The sequence below is a fragment of the Adiantum capillus-veneris genome, chromosome 28, assembly GCF_014529385.1.
Source record: "Adiantum capillus-veneris isolate H3 chromosome 28, ASM1452938v2, whole genome shotgun sequence".
Classification (NCBI taxonomy): domain Eukaryota; kingdom Viridiplantae; phylum Streptophyta; class Polypodiopsida; order Polypodiales; family Pteridaceae; genus Adiantum; species Adiantum capillus-veneris.
In genome coordinates, this window is record NC_140958.1 from 115,590,102 (window position 1) to 115,609,629 (window position 19,528).

Below are 19,528 nucleotides of genomic sequence, written 5' to 3' on the forward strand. Positions count from 1 at the left end.
CCTCAACCTTGAAGAATAAGAGAAACCATGGTGAACTCATACCTCCCACACACAATTCCATTCCAAAATTGACCACCTAGTCTCATTTTTCCTCCTCCAAATTACCCATATCTATCAAAAAACCACAAAATTCAGCCTCTTCTCTTAAAAGACAGCATCATGGTGGTTGATTACTCAGCTTCAATTACCTTGTCTCTCAAGGAAGGTCAAGAGTGGAGAAAAAATGTACCGTCAAAGCTAGTGGACCGTCAACAAGCGTCAAAATTGGCCCTACTCAAGACACTTGGAGCATGAACCTTGTAAGAAATCCACCTTTTCTTACCTCTTAAGAGTTTTCTTCCTTATTTGTATCCTACATGGATACTCCCATTGTAGATATTCAATTCCATTTGTAAATTAATACTAACTCTACTAACACTAACCCACTATGAAAAGTCCTATCACCTCCATTTCTCTCCTCTCTCTTTCCCCACCAACTTCTTGATAATTCCAAGCAAAAGAAATTAGATAAATTGCTGAAAATCTAACCCAACCATGGTTAGAGGAGTAACCCTAGCCTTCAAAATTGCTATAAAAGGAGGGTGTAGCTAGCATAAGGGGGGGGGGGAGCCATAAGCAAGAGCACTATGCTATAGCTTGAGAAGCCAAGCTCAACCTCTCTAGAAGGAGCTCTTGAGTGGAAGCTCATTGTCTTATGCATGTGCATGTGTTGTAATAGGGGATTAGCAAGGGAAATCTATGCCATTGTAAGAGAGAGAGTGATCATTCAATTGAGAGTAGGAAATCTATCATTTTTCCTACTAGTGTAAGCCCAACATTCGCTGAATCAAGGAGGGTGGATTTGGACTAAGCTTGGATACTTTGTCTCCCTTCCAACGTGAAGTAATGGACAACAATGATGCGTAAGTGTCTTGGTGTTTTCTTTTTGTTAAGTTCTTGATAGCTTGTCTCTGGTGTTGTCATCAATCTAGCCATAAATCCCACATACTGTAAGAGGGCGACAGGGTGGAGAGGACTCCCCTGGCCTTAAGACAGTGATTTGGGTGGCTTTTCTTGTGATGTGTTGTGGTGAAATTTACGCAAGCTATGTTGAACAAGTACTAATCTCACTTTGATTTGTCATGACAGATTTGTAAGAAGGTATTAATGCAACAAGCACCCCCTCCCCCTTTCTCTCTCTTTCTTAAATATATAGTTGTGTTTGCTTGATCATTGCCAATACGTTTCAAAGCAGCCCGAGCACTATCTCTCTCTTTCTCTCTCTATCTCTCTCTCTCGTGTTTTAGTGTGTGAGAGTATTCCATTGGTGTTAGGGTTAGTGTAAATTCCTTGCTTGTTTGTGGGTTGCTCTAACGATTCTCCTCTTTTGCGTCCTAGTTCGCTCTTAAACTAGGTGGTGCCCCTTGTGTAGTTGGGATTTGGCGGTGGGTTTGTTGTTTTGGTTTGTGTTGTGTTGTGCCCCAGCCCCATTGAGCAGCACGGGAGCCTTGAAGGGTGTCTAGAGGCCACTCTTCTTGTTGCCCGCCCCGGACCGCCTCAAATTGGTGCCCCCACTGAGGATGGCTTGTGTATTTTTGTGTAGAATCAACCTTTAGCATAGTCAAGTAGTTTGCATGAATCACGAAGCTTTGTATGATCCCTTCATTCCCATTGCAAGGCAAAAGGTACACATAATTGTTAGTACTAAGTTGCAATTTCAACGTGTCATTCGTAGAATTTTAGGTCCTCTTAGGTTGGCCGAGATAAACGCTTCAGTAAATCCTTTTATTTTGCCTCTCATTAGGTACGACCTTAGTTTGGACGTCTATATTTTTGTTTTGTTTTAAGCATTAGGACATGCATAGGCCATGGATAATGGCCCAGGAATAGAGGTTTTTCCCTTTCATTTTACTCCACACATTAGAATAAACGTTGCAATTAGTAGAAAGATCCATTTTCAACAACTAATGGTGTTCATGTTTGGTGCCCAAAGAGCAGGAGAAATTCTTGCATCACCAAACCCTGTCATTCTACCTCTCATCAACTACCACACTTCCTTTGATGTACATGTGTTCATTTTATTTTAAAATGAAATGCAGCCGGCAAAGTAGTGTGTATGTTTGTTTTTTCTTTGTCCAAGTTGTTACAAGAAACAAAAAAACGATCATTTATTCTAACTGGGAATGTGTGTGCAGTGAAAGTTCAATCCTTAGAGATCTAGCTCTATTACCAATTGAGTTGCAGGAGCAAGTAGTAAGGCGTCTCCCTCATAACAAGAGGGTGGTGAAGTTAAGACGGAAGGTCCAACGCGTGGATTCCATTTTCCTCTTGTTGTTGGGCACTAAGGAAGACCGCGCATTCATCCAACTAGTGTGTGCCCTAAGATTGGTAAATAGAGTGAAATTTGGCGTTTGGCGAGTGCATTTCACCATTGAGGAAGACTCTTCAGGAAACTTGCGGCCAGAGTTCATGCTTCATAGACTCACATTTGGTGAATTTTTCCCTCATTTGCGTCTTATTAATAGTCTTCCTTTCGCTTTCAACAAAGGAGATAGGGAGCTATTCAGAGCTTGTCTTAATAAAGAGAGCATAGAGAAGATTGCAAATTTGTATAAATTGTCATCCTTCTCTACTTTCTATGACACTTTGTTCATAGAGACATTGTAAATCTCTTTATGCTTTTGAATGATTTAACCATAATCCTAAGGAGTTTTTGTCCAGGAATTTTGTAGCACAAGTGGAGTCTTTAAATCTTGCAAACTTGATCGGACTTGATGAGGATGTTCTTTATGAAATTGTGAGAAGGTTGCCTCACTCCGACTGTGTGGAACTCGAAGGAAAGGAGCTCCTAGTCAATTGCTACTTTCTCACGGCCTTCGACGAGCATGAAGATCTAGTTTTTATACAAACCGCTTGTGCATTGGGAATTGTAGAGCAAGTGCAATTTATCACTTGGGACGTGGTTGCTCTTTTGGATCCAGAAAATGAAGTTCTAGAGATTTCTGTTTATCGCCTTAGCTTTGAAGAATTTCAACCCTTCTTAGAGCTCATCAATAGTCTACCCTTTTGTTTTGATCAAACAAATCGAGACATTATTGAAGCTTGGATAGCTGAAGAAGAAAACCTAGAGTGGTATTTTCTCACTTCTTCGTTTGCAGGCGAGTGGTTCTAGATCTCTATTGTATCCCTTATTGTAACTCGTGTTGTAATCTTTCATAATAATGGAGAGCCAACGCCAAATGTCTGGATATCCTCTTTTCTTTCGAGAGCCTGGAGAGGATGCAGAATTATTTTTAGCAAATTTCAAGATGTCTTGCCGTATCAAGAGGATAGTAACCGATCAAGAACGTGTAGAAATGTTTGAGGTGGTCCTTAGGAAAGATGCTAGTACTTGGTTTGACTCTTTGCCTGAGGAAGTTAAGGGGAATTACACAGAAGTTTTGAATCGTTTTAAGAGATACTTCTTTGATCCCCAAAACACTCAAAAACTATGGCGAGACATTGTTTCTCATAAGCAAAAAGACTTAGATGACTACTACTTGTACAAGCAAGAGTTTCTACGTCTTTGGGCTCTATGGATACGAAATGTTGCTAACCCTGGTGATGGTGCAGAATTTTTAAAGAAGGAGAGGTTCATAGCCGGACTCTTTCCTGACCTTAAGGTAAAAGTTGAGGCGGGTGCACCTGCTACTTTTGATGCAGCTGAAACTAGGGCTGCTGAGAAGTATAGGAAACTCAAGTGCTTAAGGGGAGAGGTTCCAATAGAAGGTCTTAGACCCAAAGGTAAGTCACAAGCATCAACATCGAGGGAGCTTCCTGAGGTAACGGCGGAAGTAATTGAGAAGTTAAACAAATCTTTAAGCAGCCTGTCAATTCACCTTGCACAAGCTGTAGGTCCAAAGGGACAAGCAAAGAAGTCTGAAGAGCGAGATCCACGACCTAGGAGAGTCTTGCAATGTTGGAATTGCGGAGAGTCTGGACATGGGATGTATAATTGTCCTTGGCCCCGTGGGGAGCCAGGGAGGCCTAACTTGAATTACCCAGTGATGAATGCAGGTGAAGGAACTGGTCAACAACCAAGGCTTCTACAAAGGCCAAATGGACCAAGACCACCTCCACAAGGGGTAGAAGGAGTTCCACCTTTGCCAGATCCAAATGTGCATGTGGTAGAGGTGACAAATTCAAATGAGGTTGACATGGAAGCCAATGGAATTAAGCGTGGCCGAGGAAAAGGTAAAGAGAAAGAAGGAGTCACATCACAGAGTGACCATGGACAAGGCAAGAAGGCAAAGGAAACCAAGGAAACCAAGAGGACTCGACGTCGTATCAACCTCCAAGACTTCCCTCTTGGACATGGTATGGCTCCGTACAACTTGTTGGAAGACATGAGAGGTAAGGGTCCTGATATTTCATGGCCTCAATTTCTTGCATTATGTCCACAAGTTAGGAGGGATTTAACAAGGGCAGTTAGCACTAGGAGAAAGGTAAAAGAGAGTGTGCCTGTTGTAAAAATTGCACAAGCTGAAATGAATGAGGACATTACACCGGTGCTAGACTGTTACATCAAAGGGAGATTGGTTAGGAAAGGTCTAGTGGATGGGGGTGCACAAATTTGCATCATGACAGAGGGACTCATGCAAAAACTAGGCATGCACATCCATGAGACACCTGAAATTAGGGTCAAGATGGCAAACAATAGCAAGGCTAGGTGTGTAGGCATTTGTAAAAATGTTTTTGTGGAGGCCTTTGGCATTAAGAAGGCAGTGGATTTCTATGTCATGTCTACCAAGGGAAATGGTTACCCATTTATCCTAGGAAGACCATGGCTAATGAAAATGCGAGCTTTGCAGGATTGGGAGAGTGGAAAGCTAATTTGCAGGAATGACAATCACAAGAAGGTTTCTTTGACATGAAGGAGCAACGCCAAGAGGAGCTCCATGAAGAATCATCTCAAAGTGAGACGGAAGAAGGTTGGACCGATAGCACTTCAGAAGAAGAAAGTAGCGGCAGCATTACTGAAGAGGAGTCTTCCATCGAAGTCATGGGGGTAAGGTTTAAGCCAAGCAACCAAGAGACCTCTTGTCAAGGCTTGGAGGAGGTAGGTCCTCAAGAGAACGAAGGTGATCAAGATGAAGGGATGCTGGAAGGTATGCTATCAACAACACTTACAAAGGATGAAAGAGAGGAGTTCAAATGTGTGCTAAGGAAGTTTCCTAGGCTTTTTGCTAAAGACTACACCGATGTGCGTGGAGTAGATGCTGTTCAACACCAAATTGAGTTGAAGCCAGAGGCCACACCTAAGGCTCAGAAGCTACGAAGGCTAGGAGTCATCAAGGAGCAGGCTTTACTCAAGGAGGTAAGAAAGCTTCTAGCAGCAGGGTTCATTTATCCAGTGGAGAATTCAGAGTGGGTCTCTCCTGTTGTTGTCACTCCTAAGAAGAACGGCAAGTGGAGGGTGTGTGTGGATTACCGTCCCCTCAATGAGGCAACAAAGAGAGATCACTTTCCCCTCCCATTCCAGGATGAGATACTAAATGAGGTAGCTGGTCATGAGAAGTACACTGTGTGTGATGGTTACTCAGGTTACTTTCAAATAGGGATTGCACTGGAGGATCAATTGAAAACAACCTTTATCACTCCTTGGGGTTGTTATGCTTTTAGAGTCATGCCATTTGGTCTGACAAATGCTCCTGCAACATTCCAACGTTTCATGAATATGGTGTTTCAAGCATTCTTTGGAAAGTCAATTAGGGTGTTCATTGATGATTTCTGTATTTATAGCTCAAAATCATTGCATCTACAAAGGGTAGAAGAAGGTTTAAAGAAGCTCTACGACATGGGAGGTCAACTCAACCCCGACAAGTGCCATATAGGTGAGGATGAAGTAATCTTGCTTGGTCATAAAGTTTCTTACAAAGGCATTGAAGTGGATCCTTCGAAGGCAAAGGCTCTTATTGAGCTACCATCACCCAAGAGTCTTAAGGAGGTCATCTCATTCATTCAAAAGGTGAAGTATATGTCACGCTTCATTCACTTAGCCTCGGAGTTACTTCACCCTTTGCAAAAGTTGACACAACAAGTAGAATTTGCATGGTCTGATGAGCTTGAAGAGTACTTTTGTAACATTAAAGTCATTTTGTCAGAGCTACCAACACTCATGCCTCCTTGTTGGGAGTACACATTCTTTGTTAGCTCTAGTGCTGGGAAAGAAACAATTGGTGCTGTGTTGCTACAACAAGATCCCCACAGTACAAGGATGCGACCCATCTACTTTGCTAGTAGGGTCATGAATGCTTTGGAGAGAGACTACACAGAAGCAGAACTCATGATGCTTTCTCTCATGTTTGCGGTGAGAAAGTTTAGATCCTACCTGCTACCAAAACCTTTTGTAATTCTCACTGCAGAAAATTTGTTCCCTTGGGTGTCATCTCAAATGAATCTTAGTACTAGGATCTCAAAGTGGATTATGGAGTTGCAAGAGTTTCAATACTCTTTCAAGGTAGAAGATAGTGTGCGTGCACAATTGGCAGGGATTCTCACTTATAGGGTGCACGAAAAGGAGATTAAGGTGCCTGAAGTAAAGACCCTACCATTGCCACCACCAAAAAGTATTCCTAATGCTTTTACTTTGTTCTTTGATGGAGCTTTTCGTCGAGCCACAGGAAAGCAGGGGGAGGGCTAGTGTTGCTCAACCCAAGTGGAGAGGTGGTCATGAAAGAGAAGTTCAATCTACCAAGTTCAGCTAGCAACAATGAAGCAGAATATGACACTCTACTTCATGGTTTGAAGATGTGCATTGGCCAAGGGATACAACGCCTCATGGTAAAGGGAGATGCACTTCTCATTGTTAAACAGATTTTAGGCATTTGGGCATGCAAGAATGAGAGCTTACGGACAAAAGTTCATGCCATTCGTAGATTGTTTAATCAATTTGAAGAAGTGCAACTATATCATATTCCTAGGAAACAGAATGAAGATGCTGATTTACTTGCACAACAAGCCGTTGCATGTGTAAAGAAAGAAGTGCAGGTCATCATGGTGGCGGCTGCTGTGAAGCAACCGAGGTACCAGGGACTGGAGTCATTGGCTCCCATCATTGGCTACATTTTGGAGGGTGAGTTTCCACCAGAATTCACAAAAGCTCAGAAGAGGAGACTCATGAAGAAGGCAAGCGTATATCTCTTCCTAGAAGGCTCCCTCTATCAAAGAGGGAAGGATCAAGTGTGCAGAAGAGTACCAACTATCAAGGAAATTCCAGCCATTCTAAAAGGTTTGCATGAAGAGGCATGTGGTGGTCATTTTGCCCAAGAATTAACTGTGAAGAAGATTTTGCTTTCGGGGTATGTTTGGCCAAGTTTGCATGTGGATGTTCAACATTGGTGTAAAAGTTGTCACACTTGTGAGATAAATGGAAATAGAAGGTTGGTGCATGGCCCGAGGCAAATAGTGCTTGCAAATGGACCCTTTGAAAAGTGGGGCATTGATGCTATGGGTCCTCTGCCTAGGACAAAAAATGGTAAACTCTACATTCTAGTGGCTGTAGACTATATGACTAGGTGGGTGGAAGCACAAAGTGTGGCAAAGGTAAATGAGAAGACAGTGAGCAAATTCGTCTACACTCACATTTGTTGTAGATTTGGCACACCTTTGGAGATTGTTTCTGATAATGGTCCAGGGTTTAGAAAAGGATTGCTCACAGAAGTTTGTGAAGAGCTTCACATTCTACATCGTCATAGCACACCATACTACCCACAGTCAAATGGTTTGGTGGAGAAGGCTAATGGTGTCATTGCAGGAATCATTAGAAAGATGGTGCAAAACAAGACAAAATTATGGGATGACTTCTTGGATGGTGCCTTGTGGGCATATCGAACCACATATAGGGAAGCCACGGAGTTCACACCATTTCACTTGGTCTATGGTCAAGAGGCTTTGCAGCCTATCGAGCTCAACATTCCAACAATGCGACTTCATGGCAAAGGAGCACAAGATGATCAAGAGGTATGGATGGATCGACTTCTTACGTTAGTGGAGCTTGAGTGGAAAAGAGAAGCAGCATATGAGTGCTACAAGAGGAAAGCCACACAAGCGAAAGAAACGCACGACAAGAAACTGAAGGACAAAGGCATCAAGGAAGGAGAGCTTGTGCTAAGGTATGACAATCGACTTGACAATCGTTTTGATGCCAAGTTTGAAACAAGATGGCAAGGGCCATACATAGTCAAGAAGGCTTTCAATTCAAGTTACTATCAGCTTATGGACTTGAATGGTAAAGAGCACTCCAGGAAAGTAAACGGGTATCGCTTGAAGCCCTATTTGAGTCGCCTTCTACCAAAGGATCTACCAAAGATCTGTCCAAAGGCCGCTGTCTTATGTAAGTATTGTTACATGAAGCATGAGTGTAACTCCAGCCAAAATTCTGAGGGGCCAAACAATGAAGATCTCGTCAAGGACTCTGAAGCACTCTCTTTGGAAAAGATGCTCTATGATGGTACATGAATATACCATCATCCAGGGGGAGGGCTAATGATAGCCGTTTTTTCGGCTCTTTGTAATTGCCACAGTGAGTTACCTCACCCTACCAAAATCACCCAAACACTGTGGCTATCCCTACCATTTCACTGTACATAGGCGTGCGTGAGTCACGGGACTTTTCCCATATCTTCTTAAAAACCCTCAGCTAGCTAGTCACTGGGCTAGGTGAGCCAAAAAAAAATAAAAAAAATAAAAAAATAAAAGTATATTATGGCCTCTTTGTGTGTAAATATTTCCTTGTATATATGGCCTAAATATAGGGATTTTTTATAATTATTTTGGTATTTTATTTAAATATTTCTACTTAGGTGTGTGTTTTATTAAACCTATGTACACCTTCTTTCATCCTCTTACACCATAATTATATTTTTTTTGCCAATATGTACATACTCTAACCTCATATTTTTCCTTTATACAAATCACTCCCACATTTTCACCCTCACCCTCGTGAAAACAAAAAATTGATTTCTACTCATTGGTTACTTTTATTATATTATTTACTTGCATACCTTTTCCTCTTTCACCCAAAATAATTCAAGGAGGGACCATATCATATGATTCCAACATCTTTCCATATCCATAACTCCTCCATATTTTTATTATTATTTTTACTCATTATTCTAACACCATGTGCTCATTGAGCTAAAGTCCATGAATAGTCCATACACTAGTCCCACCATGTATATATTTCTTATTTCACCAATAATCCTCCTCCATGCATGGGTCAAGGGCAACTTGAATGCTTTGTATTATAATATGACAAAGGAGGGGCTCACTCTTGGATGCATTGTACAAATTCAACAAAGGAGGGGACCACTAAAAGACTTTTGCAGGCATAAAAAACAGGCTTTTTGGTGAGAATTTTGGCACCTATCTCCACTCCAAATTTGGAGCGGTGGTCAAAAGAGAAAATGTAGCCCACGCTCCGAATAATCACCCCAAATGTTTTCATGATTTTTGGAGCTACCAACTGTGAGCTATGATTTTTTTTAGTGGACCCCAGTTTTCCCATGCTATGCAGCCACACTCTCTCTTCCACTTTATCATTTTCCTCTTTCACACACACTTCTCCACTCATCATCCCCATCTCTCTCACCACTCCTCTCTGCACACTACTCACCTTCTCCTCAACCTTGAAGAATAAGAGAAACCATGGTGAACTCATACCTCCCACACACAATTCCATTCCAAAATTGACCACCTAGTCTCATTTTTCCTCCTCCAAATTACCCATATCTATCAAAAAACCACAAAATTCAGCCTCTTCTCTTAAAAGACAGCATCATGGTGGTTGATTACTCAGCTTCAATTACCTTGTCTCTCAAGGAAGGTCAAGAGTGGAGAAAAAATGTACCGTCAAAGCTAGTGGACCGTCAACAAGCGTCAAAATTGGCCCTACTCAAGACACTTGGAGCATGAACCTTGTAAGAAATCCACCTTTTCTTACCTCTTAAGAGTTTTCTTCCTTATTTGTATCCTACATGGATACTCCCATTGTAGATATTCAATTCCATTTGTAAATTAATACTAACTCTACTAACACTAACCCACTATGAAAAGTCCTATCACCTCCATTTCTCTCCTCTCTCTTTCCCCACCAACTTCTTGATAATTCCAAGCAAAAGAAATTAGATAAATTGCTGAAAATCTAACCCAACCATGGTTAGAGGAGTAACCCTAGCCTTCAAAATTGCTATAAAAGGAGGGTGTAGCTAGCATAAGGGGGGGGGGGAGCCATAAGCAAGAGCACTATGCTATAGCTTGAGAAGCCAAGCTCAACCTCTCTAGAAGGAGCTCTTGAGTGGAAGCTCATTGTCTTATGCATGTGCATGTGTTGTAATAGGGGATTAGCAAGGGAAATCTATGCCATTGTAAGAGAGAGAGTGATCATTCAATTGAGAGTAGGAAATCTATCATTTTTCCTACTAGTGTAAGCCCAACATTCGCTGAATCAAGGAGGGTGGATTTGGACTAAGCTTGGATACTTTGTCTCCCTTCCAACGTGAAGTAATGGACAACAATGATGCGTAAGTGTCTTGGTGTTTTCTTTTTGTTAAGTTCTTGATAGCTTGTCTCTGGTTTGTCATCAATCTAGCCATAAATCCCACATACTGTAAGAGGGCGACAGGGTGGAGAGGACTCCCCTGGCCTTAAGACAGTGATTTGGGTGGCTTTTCTTGTGATGTGTTGTGGTGAAATTTACGCAAGCTATGTTGAACAAGTACTAATCTCACTTTGATTTTTCATGACAGATTTGTAAGAAGGTATTAATGCAACAAGCACCCCCTCCCCCTTTCTCTCTCTTTCTTAAATATATAGTTGTGTTTGCTTGATCATTGCCGATACGTTTCAAAGCAGCCCGAGCACTATCTCTCTCTCTCTCTCTATCTCTCTCTCTCGTGTTTTAGTGTGTGAGAGTATTCCATTGGTGTTAGGGTTAGTGTAAATTCCTTGCTTGTTTGTGGGTTGCTCCAACGATTCTCCTCTTTTGCGTCCTAGTTCGCTCTTAAACTAGGTGGTGCCCCTTGTGTAGTTGGGATTTGGCGGTGGGTTTGTTGTTTTGGTTTGTGTTGTGTTGTGCCCCAGCCCCATTGAGCAGCACGGGAGCCTTGAAGGGTGTCTAGAGGCCACTCTTCTTGTTGCCCGCCCCGGACCGCCTCAATATATATATTGGAGTTTACCCTAGATATAGGATCTAGCTATGGTGTGAGATGATAATGAGATAGTAAAAATAAAGAATCAATGCTTTTTGCCCCAAGTTAAAGAGGCGGAGCTATTGACGCTTTTCCCATAGTATTTTCGGATGGTAAAGTAAGAATAGGTTACCGTTGAGAAAAATAATAGGATGAGATAGAAGGCTTTATTATACTTAAATATGGATATGTACATTATAGGAAATATAATTATGTATCTAAAAAATTACAAGATAGATCTTGTAGCATGCGTTCCCACTATGTACGTGTCATAGCTGCCAGGCTCCCGCTTGACCTCCAGTTTTGCTGGACTGCGTAGGGGTTTGCTTTGCTTTGCTAGTTCATTAGGTGGAGGGGTCTGATCTTCAAATGCAGGTTCTTGCATCGTGTTCTTAAAGGTCTTGTGGCTTGGTAAACCTCGGGTAGGTGACTTCATTGTGCGGCTTGTGCAAAGAAGGAAGAGATGTGGTTTACATGACATACAAGAATGACACACATGGAGAGCAACTCGAATAGAGATTAGGGTTTACCTTACAAGTTGAGCAGAGCTCATTGAGAAGGAAGTCTGAAGCAGAGCATGCAAAAAAACGAGAAGGGTAGTACGACGTGCAATAAGTGACCCATCCCTCCCATCACAATGAGTGGTTTGCAATTTAGTATTCAAACTATGGACCATTAACCTTTTAAGATTACCCTTTTCTTTTCAATAAATCACATTTTTCCTTCCAAAGTAGTCTCTAGAGGTACCCCCTAAAAGTGGAATAGTGGTAACACCAATACATGCTTTCACCCTTCTATAATGGCAATGGGAGTGCCTTGCTAGGTGTCACATACTGCGACCTAAAGGCTAAAGTCCAACAAAAATCTTGAAGATTTGAAGGCTAAAGTCTCAAAGAGGGCTTGCCAATCCCATATGCCCACCTCTTTCTCTCTCTAGCTTTTATGAAAAACTGCTTTGCTGCCTACAGACTCAAGGAACCCTAGGCCATTCCTATCTTGTTTGCTAGTTGATCTCTCTCTCTCTCTCTCTCTCTCTCTCTCTCTCTCTCTCTCTCTCTCTCTCTCTCTCTCTCTCTCTCTCTCTCCCCGAAAGTTCTCTGTGGAAGCTGGCGAAGGTTATAGAAGATGTGCCATAGGCTGATTTCGCAGTGGGCGGCGATAGTTTTCGCGCCTTCACTTGCAGCCAATCACGTCGCGGCAAATAAGCCTGCGCATTCACAGTGGGCGGTGGAATGAATGGCTTTTCCTTGCCAACGCATGACAGAAACGCAAGCATTGTCTTTAGACCCCCCCCCCCCCCCCCCCCCCCTCGCCCATTGCTCTTCCACCCTCCACATAAGATATTGGCCCCTCCTGCCCTCAACGTACCTTTCTAAAAAGTGTTTCCAAAAATAGCCTACATACCTTTCCCATCCCCCTCACCCCTCCCTAAAAAAAAATTAACGGCTCTCCACAAGTGCAACATTCACAAAAGCCTCCCCTCCCCCCTCCAATCCTTATAAAATGGATCATTACCTTGTGAGCTCTGTCACATCAACACAGAGATCAAGGAGGTCATGCTCTTTTACATTTGAGGTGCATGCACAGAGTAAGCCATGCTCTTTTACATTTGAGGGCCTCTTCAAGCAAGCTCAAGGCCATGCTCTTTTACATTTGAGGGCTTTTCAAGCATAATGAGTTATCTTAAAATTCAAGTTTATTTGACATGTTGTATTTTTATATTAAGCTTGTTTGGTATTCTATATGATGTACCAACATTTTTTAATATGGCGCTCTTGTAGGGTTGAAGCGTTAAGCGGCCGACGGTGGTGCAAATCAATTCATTAAGGTTGCATTGACTTTAGCAATTTTCACTTTTATGCATTGATCTCAACTTTGTGTGCACATCTTTAACATTGTTTTTTTTTTTGCGGTGTAGGTACCATGGACTCTAACCCACATCAATCCGACTCCCAACGGGAATATGACAACCCTATTCTCTCCCAACCTCCATTTTCTCAATCCACTTTCTATCCATGTCCCCACCCTTCTTTCCACATGCCAGCTCATGGCTACCAAGCCACGATGAACTCTCCCTCCATCTCTTCTAATTCTCCCTTTATGTTTAGATCCACGGATTATGGATCTCAAATTCCACCACCTCATCCCTCTCCTTCTCTAAATGTTCATACCTCACATTCTCCTATGGCTACACACCCTTCTCATCTCTCGCCCCCTTTGAGTGTCACTAGTCCTAACTCCAATATGGAGTGCACCCCCAATCATGTGGCATCCACTCCATCACCCAACCCGACCCCTAATCCCATGCGAGCTTCTCAACCCAAGGCAAGCCGTGCAAAATGGTCGAAGAGGAAAGAAGTCACTAACGAGGAGTTTGTGCTACAAAACCAAACCACAACAAAGAAGCCCAAAGCCTCAAAGAAGAAGAGCACCATCGACTTGGAAGATGATGATGACGACGACAACAAGAAAAGCAAGTGGAAAGATTGGTGGGTGGACCAACTCATTCACACCTGGGGGGGCATGAATAAGAAGTTCAATAATCCCGAGAAGCAAGGGATTAATTTATGGGCAAAGGTGGCTACTAAACTAGCCGCCACCTACCCTGACTTTGATAAAGATAGTAAAAGTTGCCGCAAAAAGTGGCAAGCAGTATTGCGACAATACCGTCAGGACAAATCCCATAACTCAATTTTTGGTAATGATAGGAGGCATATATGTAAATGGTTCAACATAGTGGATAAATACTATCACGCCAGATCCATTGTTACTCCTGTTAGCCACGCTTCTTCGTCAACAATGGAGGATATTACCCCAACAACTGGTGACACCTTAGAAGAAAACCCCTCCCCACATCAAGAGAAGACCCAACCCACCATGTCCTCAAGCCGAGAAGTCGCTCCAAAGTATGAGGAGTCCTTGGCCGAGATGGCCGGTACATGGAAACTTCTCTTGGAGCATCTCAAGGAGACCGCTAGCCAGAATATTGCCTTGGAGAAGGAGAGGCTCAATATACTAGCTGCAATGCGCATGACTATGAGTGACTTTTTGAAGGAGTCTAGGGGGGGTGACAAGTAGTTTTAGGCTTTCCATGTTTCACAGCTTCTATGTTTTTCAAAGTTTTTTTATAATTTGTCAAAGCGTCCAAAGCTTGCAGATTTTATTGTTGTGCTTCCGAAGTGTATGAAAATGTCTCAAGGTTTCAAAGTATGAAAAAATGCAATAAATTATAGTAGACCATGAACTAAATATCTTGTACCCTTTCAACAATTGTAGGATTCAATGGCCATATCCAAGAAAATGGCTCTCTATTGTGCATGGTTGTGTTCTTTAGCCATATATGAATTGCTAAAGGAGCCCAGCTTTTGCAATGATGAGTCCATAGTGCGAACGCATGTTTGCAAGAGCATGGCACAATCTGTAAGCCTTAAGAAGATCACCAACCGAAGAAGGGGCCATGAACGACGGCGAGTGTGGGCATACCCACGTCCACAAGGCTTTGTTTGATGTTATCTCCTAAGTGCTTACAATGCTAGCATGTTCAAGCGTCGTCTAAGGGTTAACAAAGAAACCTTCAACTACCTTTGTGGGAAGTTTCCACCCTTCATGCATAAGAAATCCACAAACTTTTGCAAGACTATTCGAATAGAAGATAGAGTAGCCATCGCTCTTACCAGACTTGCTATTGGCGATGGACTCTTGGGCATTGATGACACTTATAGATGTGCCAAGAGTACATCTTGTGGAACTGTACTTGATTTTTGCAAGGCAATTGTGAAATCTGGCCTTAGGGATATGTACATCAGATGGCCTTCAAGCTCTCGACTTGCGACATTGGAGCGTGAGTTTGAGGCAGCAAGAGGAATCCCCTTTGTTGCTGGTGTGATAGATGGTTCCCACATTCCCATCGTTGCACCAAGGGACAACCATTTGACTACTTCAATCGAAAAGATTTCCACTCTATTTTGCTACAACTAACCCTATCTGCTAATTGTTCAATATGGAATTTTGATGTTGGATGGGCTGGATCAGTGCATGACTCCTTGAATTTCACTAGAAGTGATCTAGGACAAAGATGTGCAAAAGGGAAACTAGGCAACTACTGTCTAGTTGGTGATTGCGCTTATCCGGCACGGCCATATATGCTAGTGACTTTCAAAGGGTGCAAGGAAGGGCTGTCACGTCTCAAGTACTACTAGAATTTCATTCAATCAAGTACAAGGATGCTAGTTGAGAGAGCTTTTGGAATGTTGAAGGCAAGGTTTAGAATTTTGTTAAAAAGATGTGACATGACTCTACGCTATGTGCCAGATCTTGTAGCAGCTTCTCTTGTGCTTCACAACCTTTGTATTTTCCATGGAGAATCTTTTGATATGGAGTGGGTGCGGAAGGCAGAAGCAGAATTGGTAGGTCACGGTGGGTGTGCGGCAGAGGATTGAAGAGCAGGTGCTACATCCATGATGGAGCTTATGACAACACGGGATGTCGGAATAGAGGAGGCTATGGAGCGTGCACAAGGCAACAATGAAGGAGGTTCCAATGACCTTGGAGTAGGCGCCGAGAGGTGAGACAATATTGCAAAGGCAATGTACAAAGAACATGCACGGATGAATGTCCAAGAAATTTTTGGAAATGAGTCTTTAGAGGAAGTAGATTCATCATCATCTTCAAGTTAAAGCTTTTGTAACAAATGCATTCCATTTAATAATTTTTATGCTATGGTTTGTACTATGCTTTATTGATGCAAATGCTAAATGCTTCTACCTTTCACTCTTTGTTATTCCGCCACCCAATGTTCACACAAGCCGACGGAAGAAAATCGAGTGACTTTTTCTTCCACCCTCTATGTGAACAAATGGGTGGAGGAAGTGTGCATTATGTAACTCTACCACCCGGAAAAGCTACTTTTGGAGCCTCTCTTCCGCCGCATCGATGTGAACCCAGCCATAGTTGATGCGAAGAGAATATGTAGAATTTTAAAGCAATCTATCCCTAACTACGTTTCTTTTCCAATCCTTGGTATTTTGAATTCGTATTTTTAGGAGCTACAAAGTGCATGTGAGGCTCACACAGAGTGATGGTGATTCGAGGTGTGTGTGTGTGTGTGTGTGTGTGTGTGTGTGTGTGTGTGTGTGTGTGTGTGTGAGAGAGAGAGAGAGAGAGAGAGAGAGAGAGAGAGAGAGAGAGAGGATAGAGAGAGAAAACCACTCACAACTAGAGCAAAGACTCTCAGATAGGTCCAATTTTGTCTTTGGGCAGCTCCAATTTTGGTTGCAACCCTATGGCCTCCTCATATAAACTCGTAGCCTTCCGTCATTTTCTCCTTCGACCAATTTGGCATGAGAAATAGTCCTCGCTCTCTATGTATTCCTTTCCTTACATTCTCCGAATACTGACACTTCCTTAAATTCAGCACAACGCTTGAATTGAGCACATACATAGACGCAGGTGACCCCAAGGATATGAATACAGCTGAGGCCAAGTTTGGTAGGTTCATGAGATCACAATACATGGGATAGGCTTAGCATTTGACAAGGTGCAGTAAGAAATCCGAGTTTTGGAGGTCTACACTGCGAGGAGAAATAGAAAGCGGTGTAGGTTTGCAAGCTGAAGAAGGTGCTATTAATGAAGCTGGACGGGAACAGGAGCCGTTTTGGAGGGTTTTTTATGGAGAATATGGTGGGATCACAGCCTCCATCCACAACATCCATGAAAGGCGGCCAAGAGAATAGTGATGGCCAAGAGGAGCGCCAGCACTACTGGCTCGTACTACTAATATTCACGCGAGTGCCTTCCTCTATTAATGATTTAGACTTCAAGCTAGGTGTTAGTTCTTCTGCAGTTTCTACTAGTGCAGCCTCAGAGCTGACGATGAAGATGCCCCCCTTGCAAATGGCGACCAGTCTTCAACTACCCATCCTAACACATGCTCCTCTAACAACATACCCTCACTTAACAGCTCATTCGACTAGCCCTACTCATGCTGCTCACTCTACGCTCAGTCTACCGCAACATCTCCACATTGGAGCTATCAGCAGTGCTCCTCTCAGTCACATCAAAAGGGGATTATACAACCCACCTTTGCACAGATTGTCAACCAACATATGGTACCTGCTGCCACAAAGGGTTTTGGGGAAGAAGTTATGGGGAGAATCTCGCCTTCTACAGCTTTCAACGATGTCAATGAAATCAGAAGATTTAGTCAACCAGGTAATCCTCATAACTTTACTATGTCTAATGCCAAGTAGAATGTAGAGAACTTCAATGCCCAACAAGGGAGGATCTTGGGGCACAATGGGGAGCAGTTCTTTGAGGGAAACCCTCAATATATTAACAACTCAGCTGAACAAAGGCTTAACGTCAAACCTAATTCAGATTACTCAAGCAAACCTGGAAGCCCTAGCCGAGAGGATAATGGAAAAAAAGAAGAGGACTTGAATGAAGGTATAACTAAAGATGCCTTTATTATCTTGTCAGACACACTACAGGCCTGGCAGAAGCAACTGCAGGATAAAGTTCTAATTGGGCTTTGTCATGGTCCAAGACCATCATTAGAAACTCTTAAGAATTGGATTAATCAAAATTGGTTGAATAATAATTGGAGGGTAGAACATGTTCAGTATTTACCCAACAATAATTATTTGTTTTTCTTTAAAAAACCTGAAATGTCTTTACAGGTAATTAGCAACAGTCATTGGATTATAAAAAACACACCTTTGTCTCTGTTCTAATGGTTTGCAGGCTTCAATCCCAAGGGAGAAAAGCCCTCTAGAATCCCCATATGGGTTGATTTTACTGACTATCCTGTGGACTTCTATCCTTGGCTGGAAGAGCTAGGGGGCAATCTAGGTAGAGTCAAAAATCAAGGGGTGGATATAATCCCAAATGGGACCCACAACTTCTCATAGAAGTGGACATAGCACAGGAGCTTAAGCAAGAGATACCCATGAAGAACTCTAAGGGAGAATTGCTACACATTCAAAAGGTTGTCTATAGGAACCTTCCTAATGCATGCTACCACTGCATGCAACAAGGTCATCTGATCAAAACCTTTCTTGTCCTTCACCCTCAGAACACAAATGAAAACCTTGGTCAGGGGAAGGGTTTCCAACCAGTCCCTAGAAAACAGAGCAACAAAAACAATAATCCAAGAAGAGGGTAATCTAAGATTCAAAATAGATTTTCCCCCTTACTGGAGTCTGTTTTTGACCCTTATGATCCAGATTATGATTACAGTAAATATGGAGATGAGCAAAATTAAGCTCATATTAATTCGCCCTCTCCCAAAGGTGATGTCTCAGCAAATGACACTGTCATGCAGCAACAACAAAAAACCAACTGTCAAGCACCTGACAGTCCTGATACTCAGCCAAGAGGGACATCAGATTCCTCATCATATGAAGATGAACCTATGATACCAAACACTCAAGGAGATAAACAACTGGAAGAAGAGAATATCTTTCTCCAACAGCTGCAACACAAAGATGATGAGTTGAAGAAATTTCTAGCTACTTCTCCTCAGATTAATACAGATACCCAGATGACACAAGCTGAGGAGGAGTCCCTTCCCCAGCAAAATCCCTCTAAGGCCAAAAGAAAGAAAGAGAAAACCAATGATCCTAACAGAACCTCTGTGTCACAGCTGAAACCCACCAAAGCATCTAAGAAATGACTTCTCTCAAACTGAAAATTCTGAGCTACAATTGTAAAGGACTTATAGATCCAGTTAGAGCTATGGCCATCAAGGGCTGGCTCAAAGATCAAAGTATTACTGCTGACATTGTTTGTTTATAGGAAATCAAATCTCAAGGTCAAACCCTGATCTACAACTTGAAAAGAATCAGTTCCCATTATAAATGGTTTACTACTGATCATGACAACAGAAGAGGAGGTATTGCAATAGGAATAACTAGCAAATATTCTGATCATGCCAAAGTTTACAAGAAGTCAGATACTCATCAATGGCTGTCCATCACCCTGACTGCCCCTTTCAATTTCACTCTAATAAGTGTATATACTTCTAATGCTATATCTGATAGATGCAGAGCTTGGGCAGAAATGAAGGACTTACCTAGTCTATTAATGGTGATAGGAGACTACAATATGGTCGAATCTCTGCAGGATAGATGGCACTTCAAAGGTCAAACTGTGAATGGTACAGAAAAACAGAGGTGGGATGAATTCATAGGCAAACACAACATGGTTGACATCAGCTCTGATTCAGGTAACACTTGGTCAAATAAACAAAGTGGAGATTGCTACAGAGAAGCCAGACTAGATATAGCATACATGTCTACAAATATGATACATGAGCATTGGAA

General features: G+C 42.3%; 1 protein-coding gene across 1 annotated transcript; it reads left to right on the top strand.

Annotated features, from left to right (window-relative positions):
- The first annotated feature begins 13,271 nt into the window (after positions 1-13,271).
- Positions 13,272-14,285, top strand: LOC147421143 (uncharacterized). Its single transcript, XM_086504612.1, has one exon. The coding sequence runs from the start codon at positions 13,272-13,274 to the stop codon at positions 14,283-14,285; it is 1,014 nt and encodes a 337-aa protein (XP_086360738.1).
- Positions 14,286-19,528: the final 5,243 nt, after the last annotated feature.

Excerpts from the sequence above, each read along its gene's own strand:
- LOC147421143 (XM_086504612.1), top strand. The coding sequence starts at position 13,272 with ATGAACTCTCCCTCCATCTCTTCTAATTCTCCCTTTATGTTTAGATCC.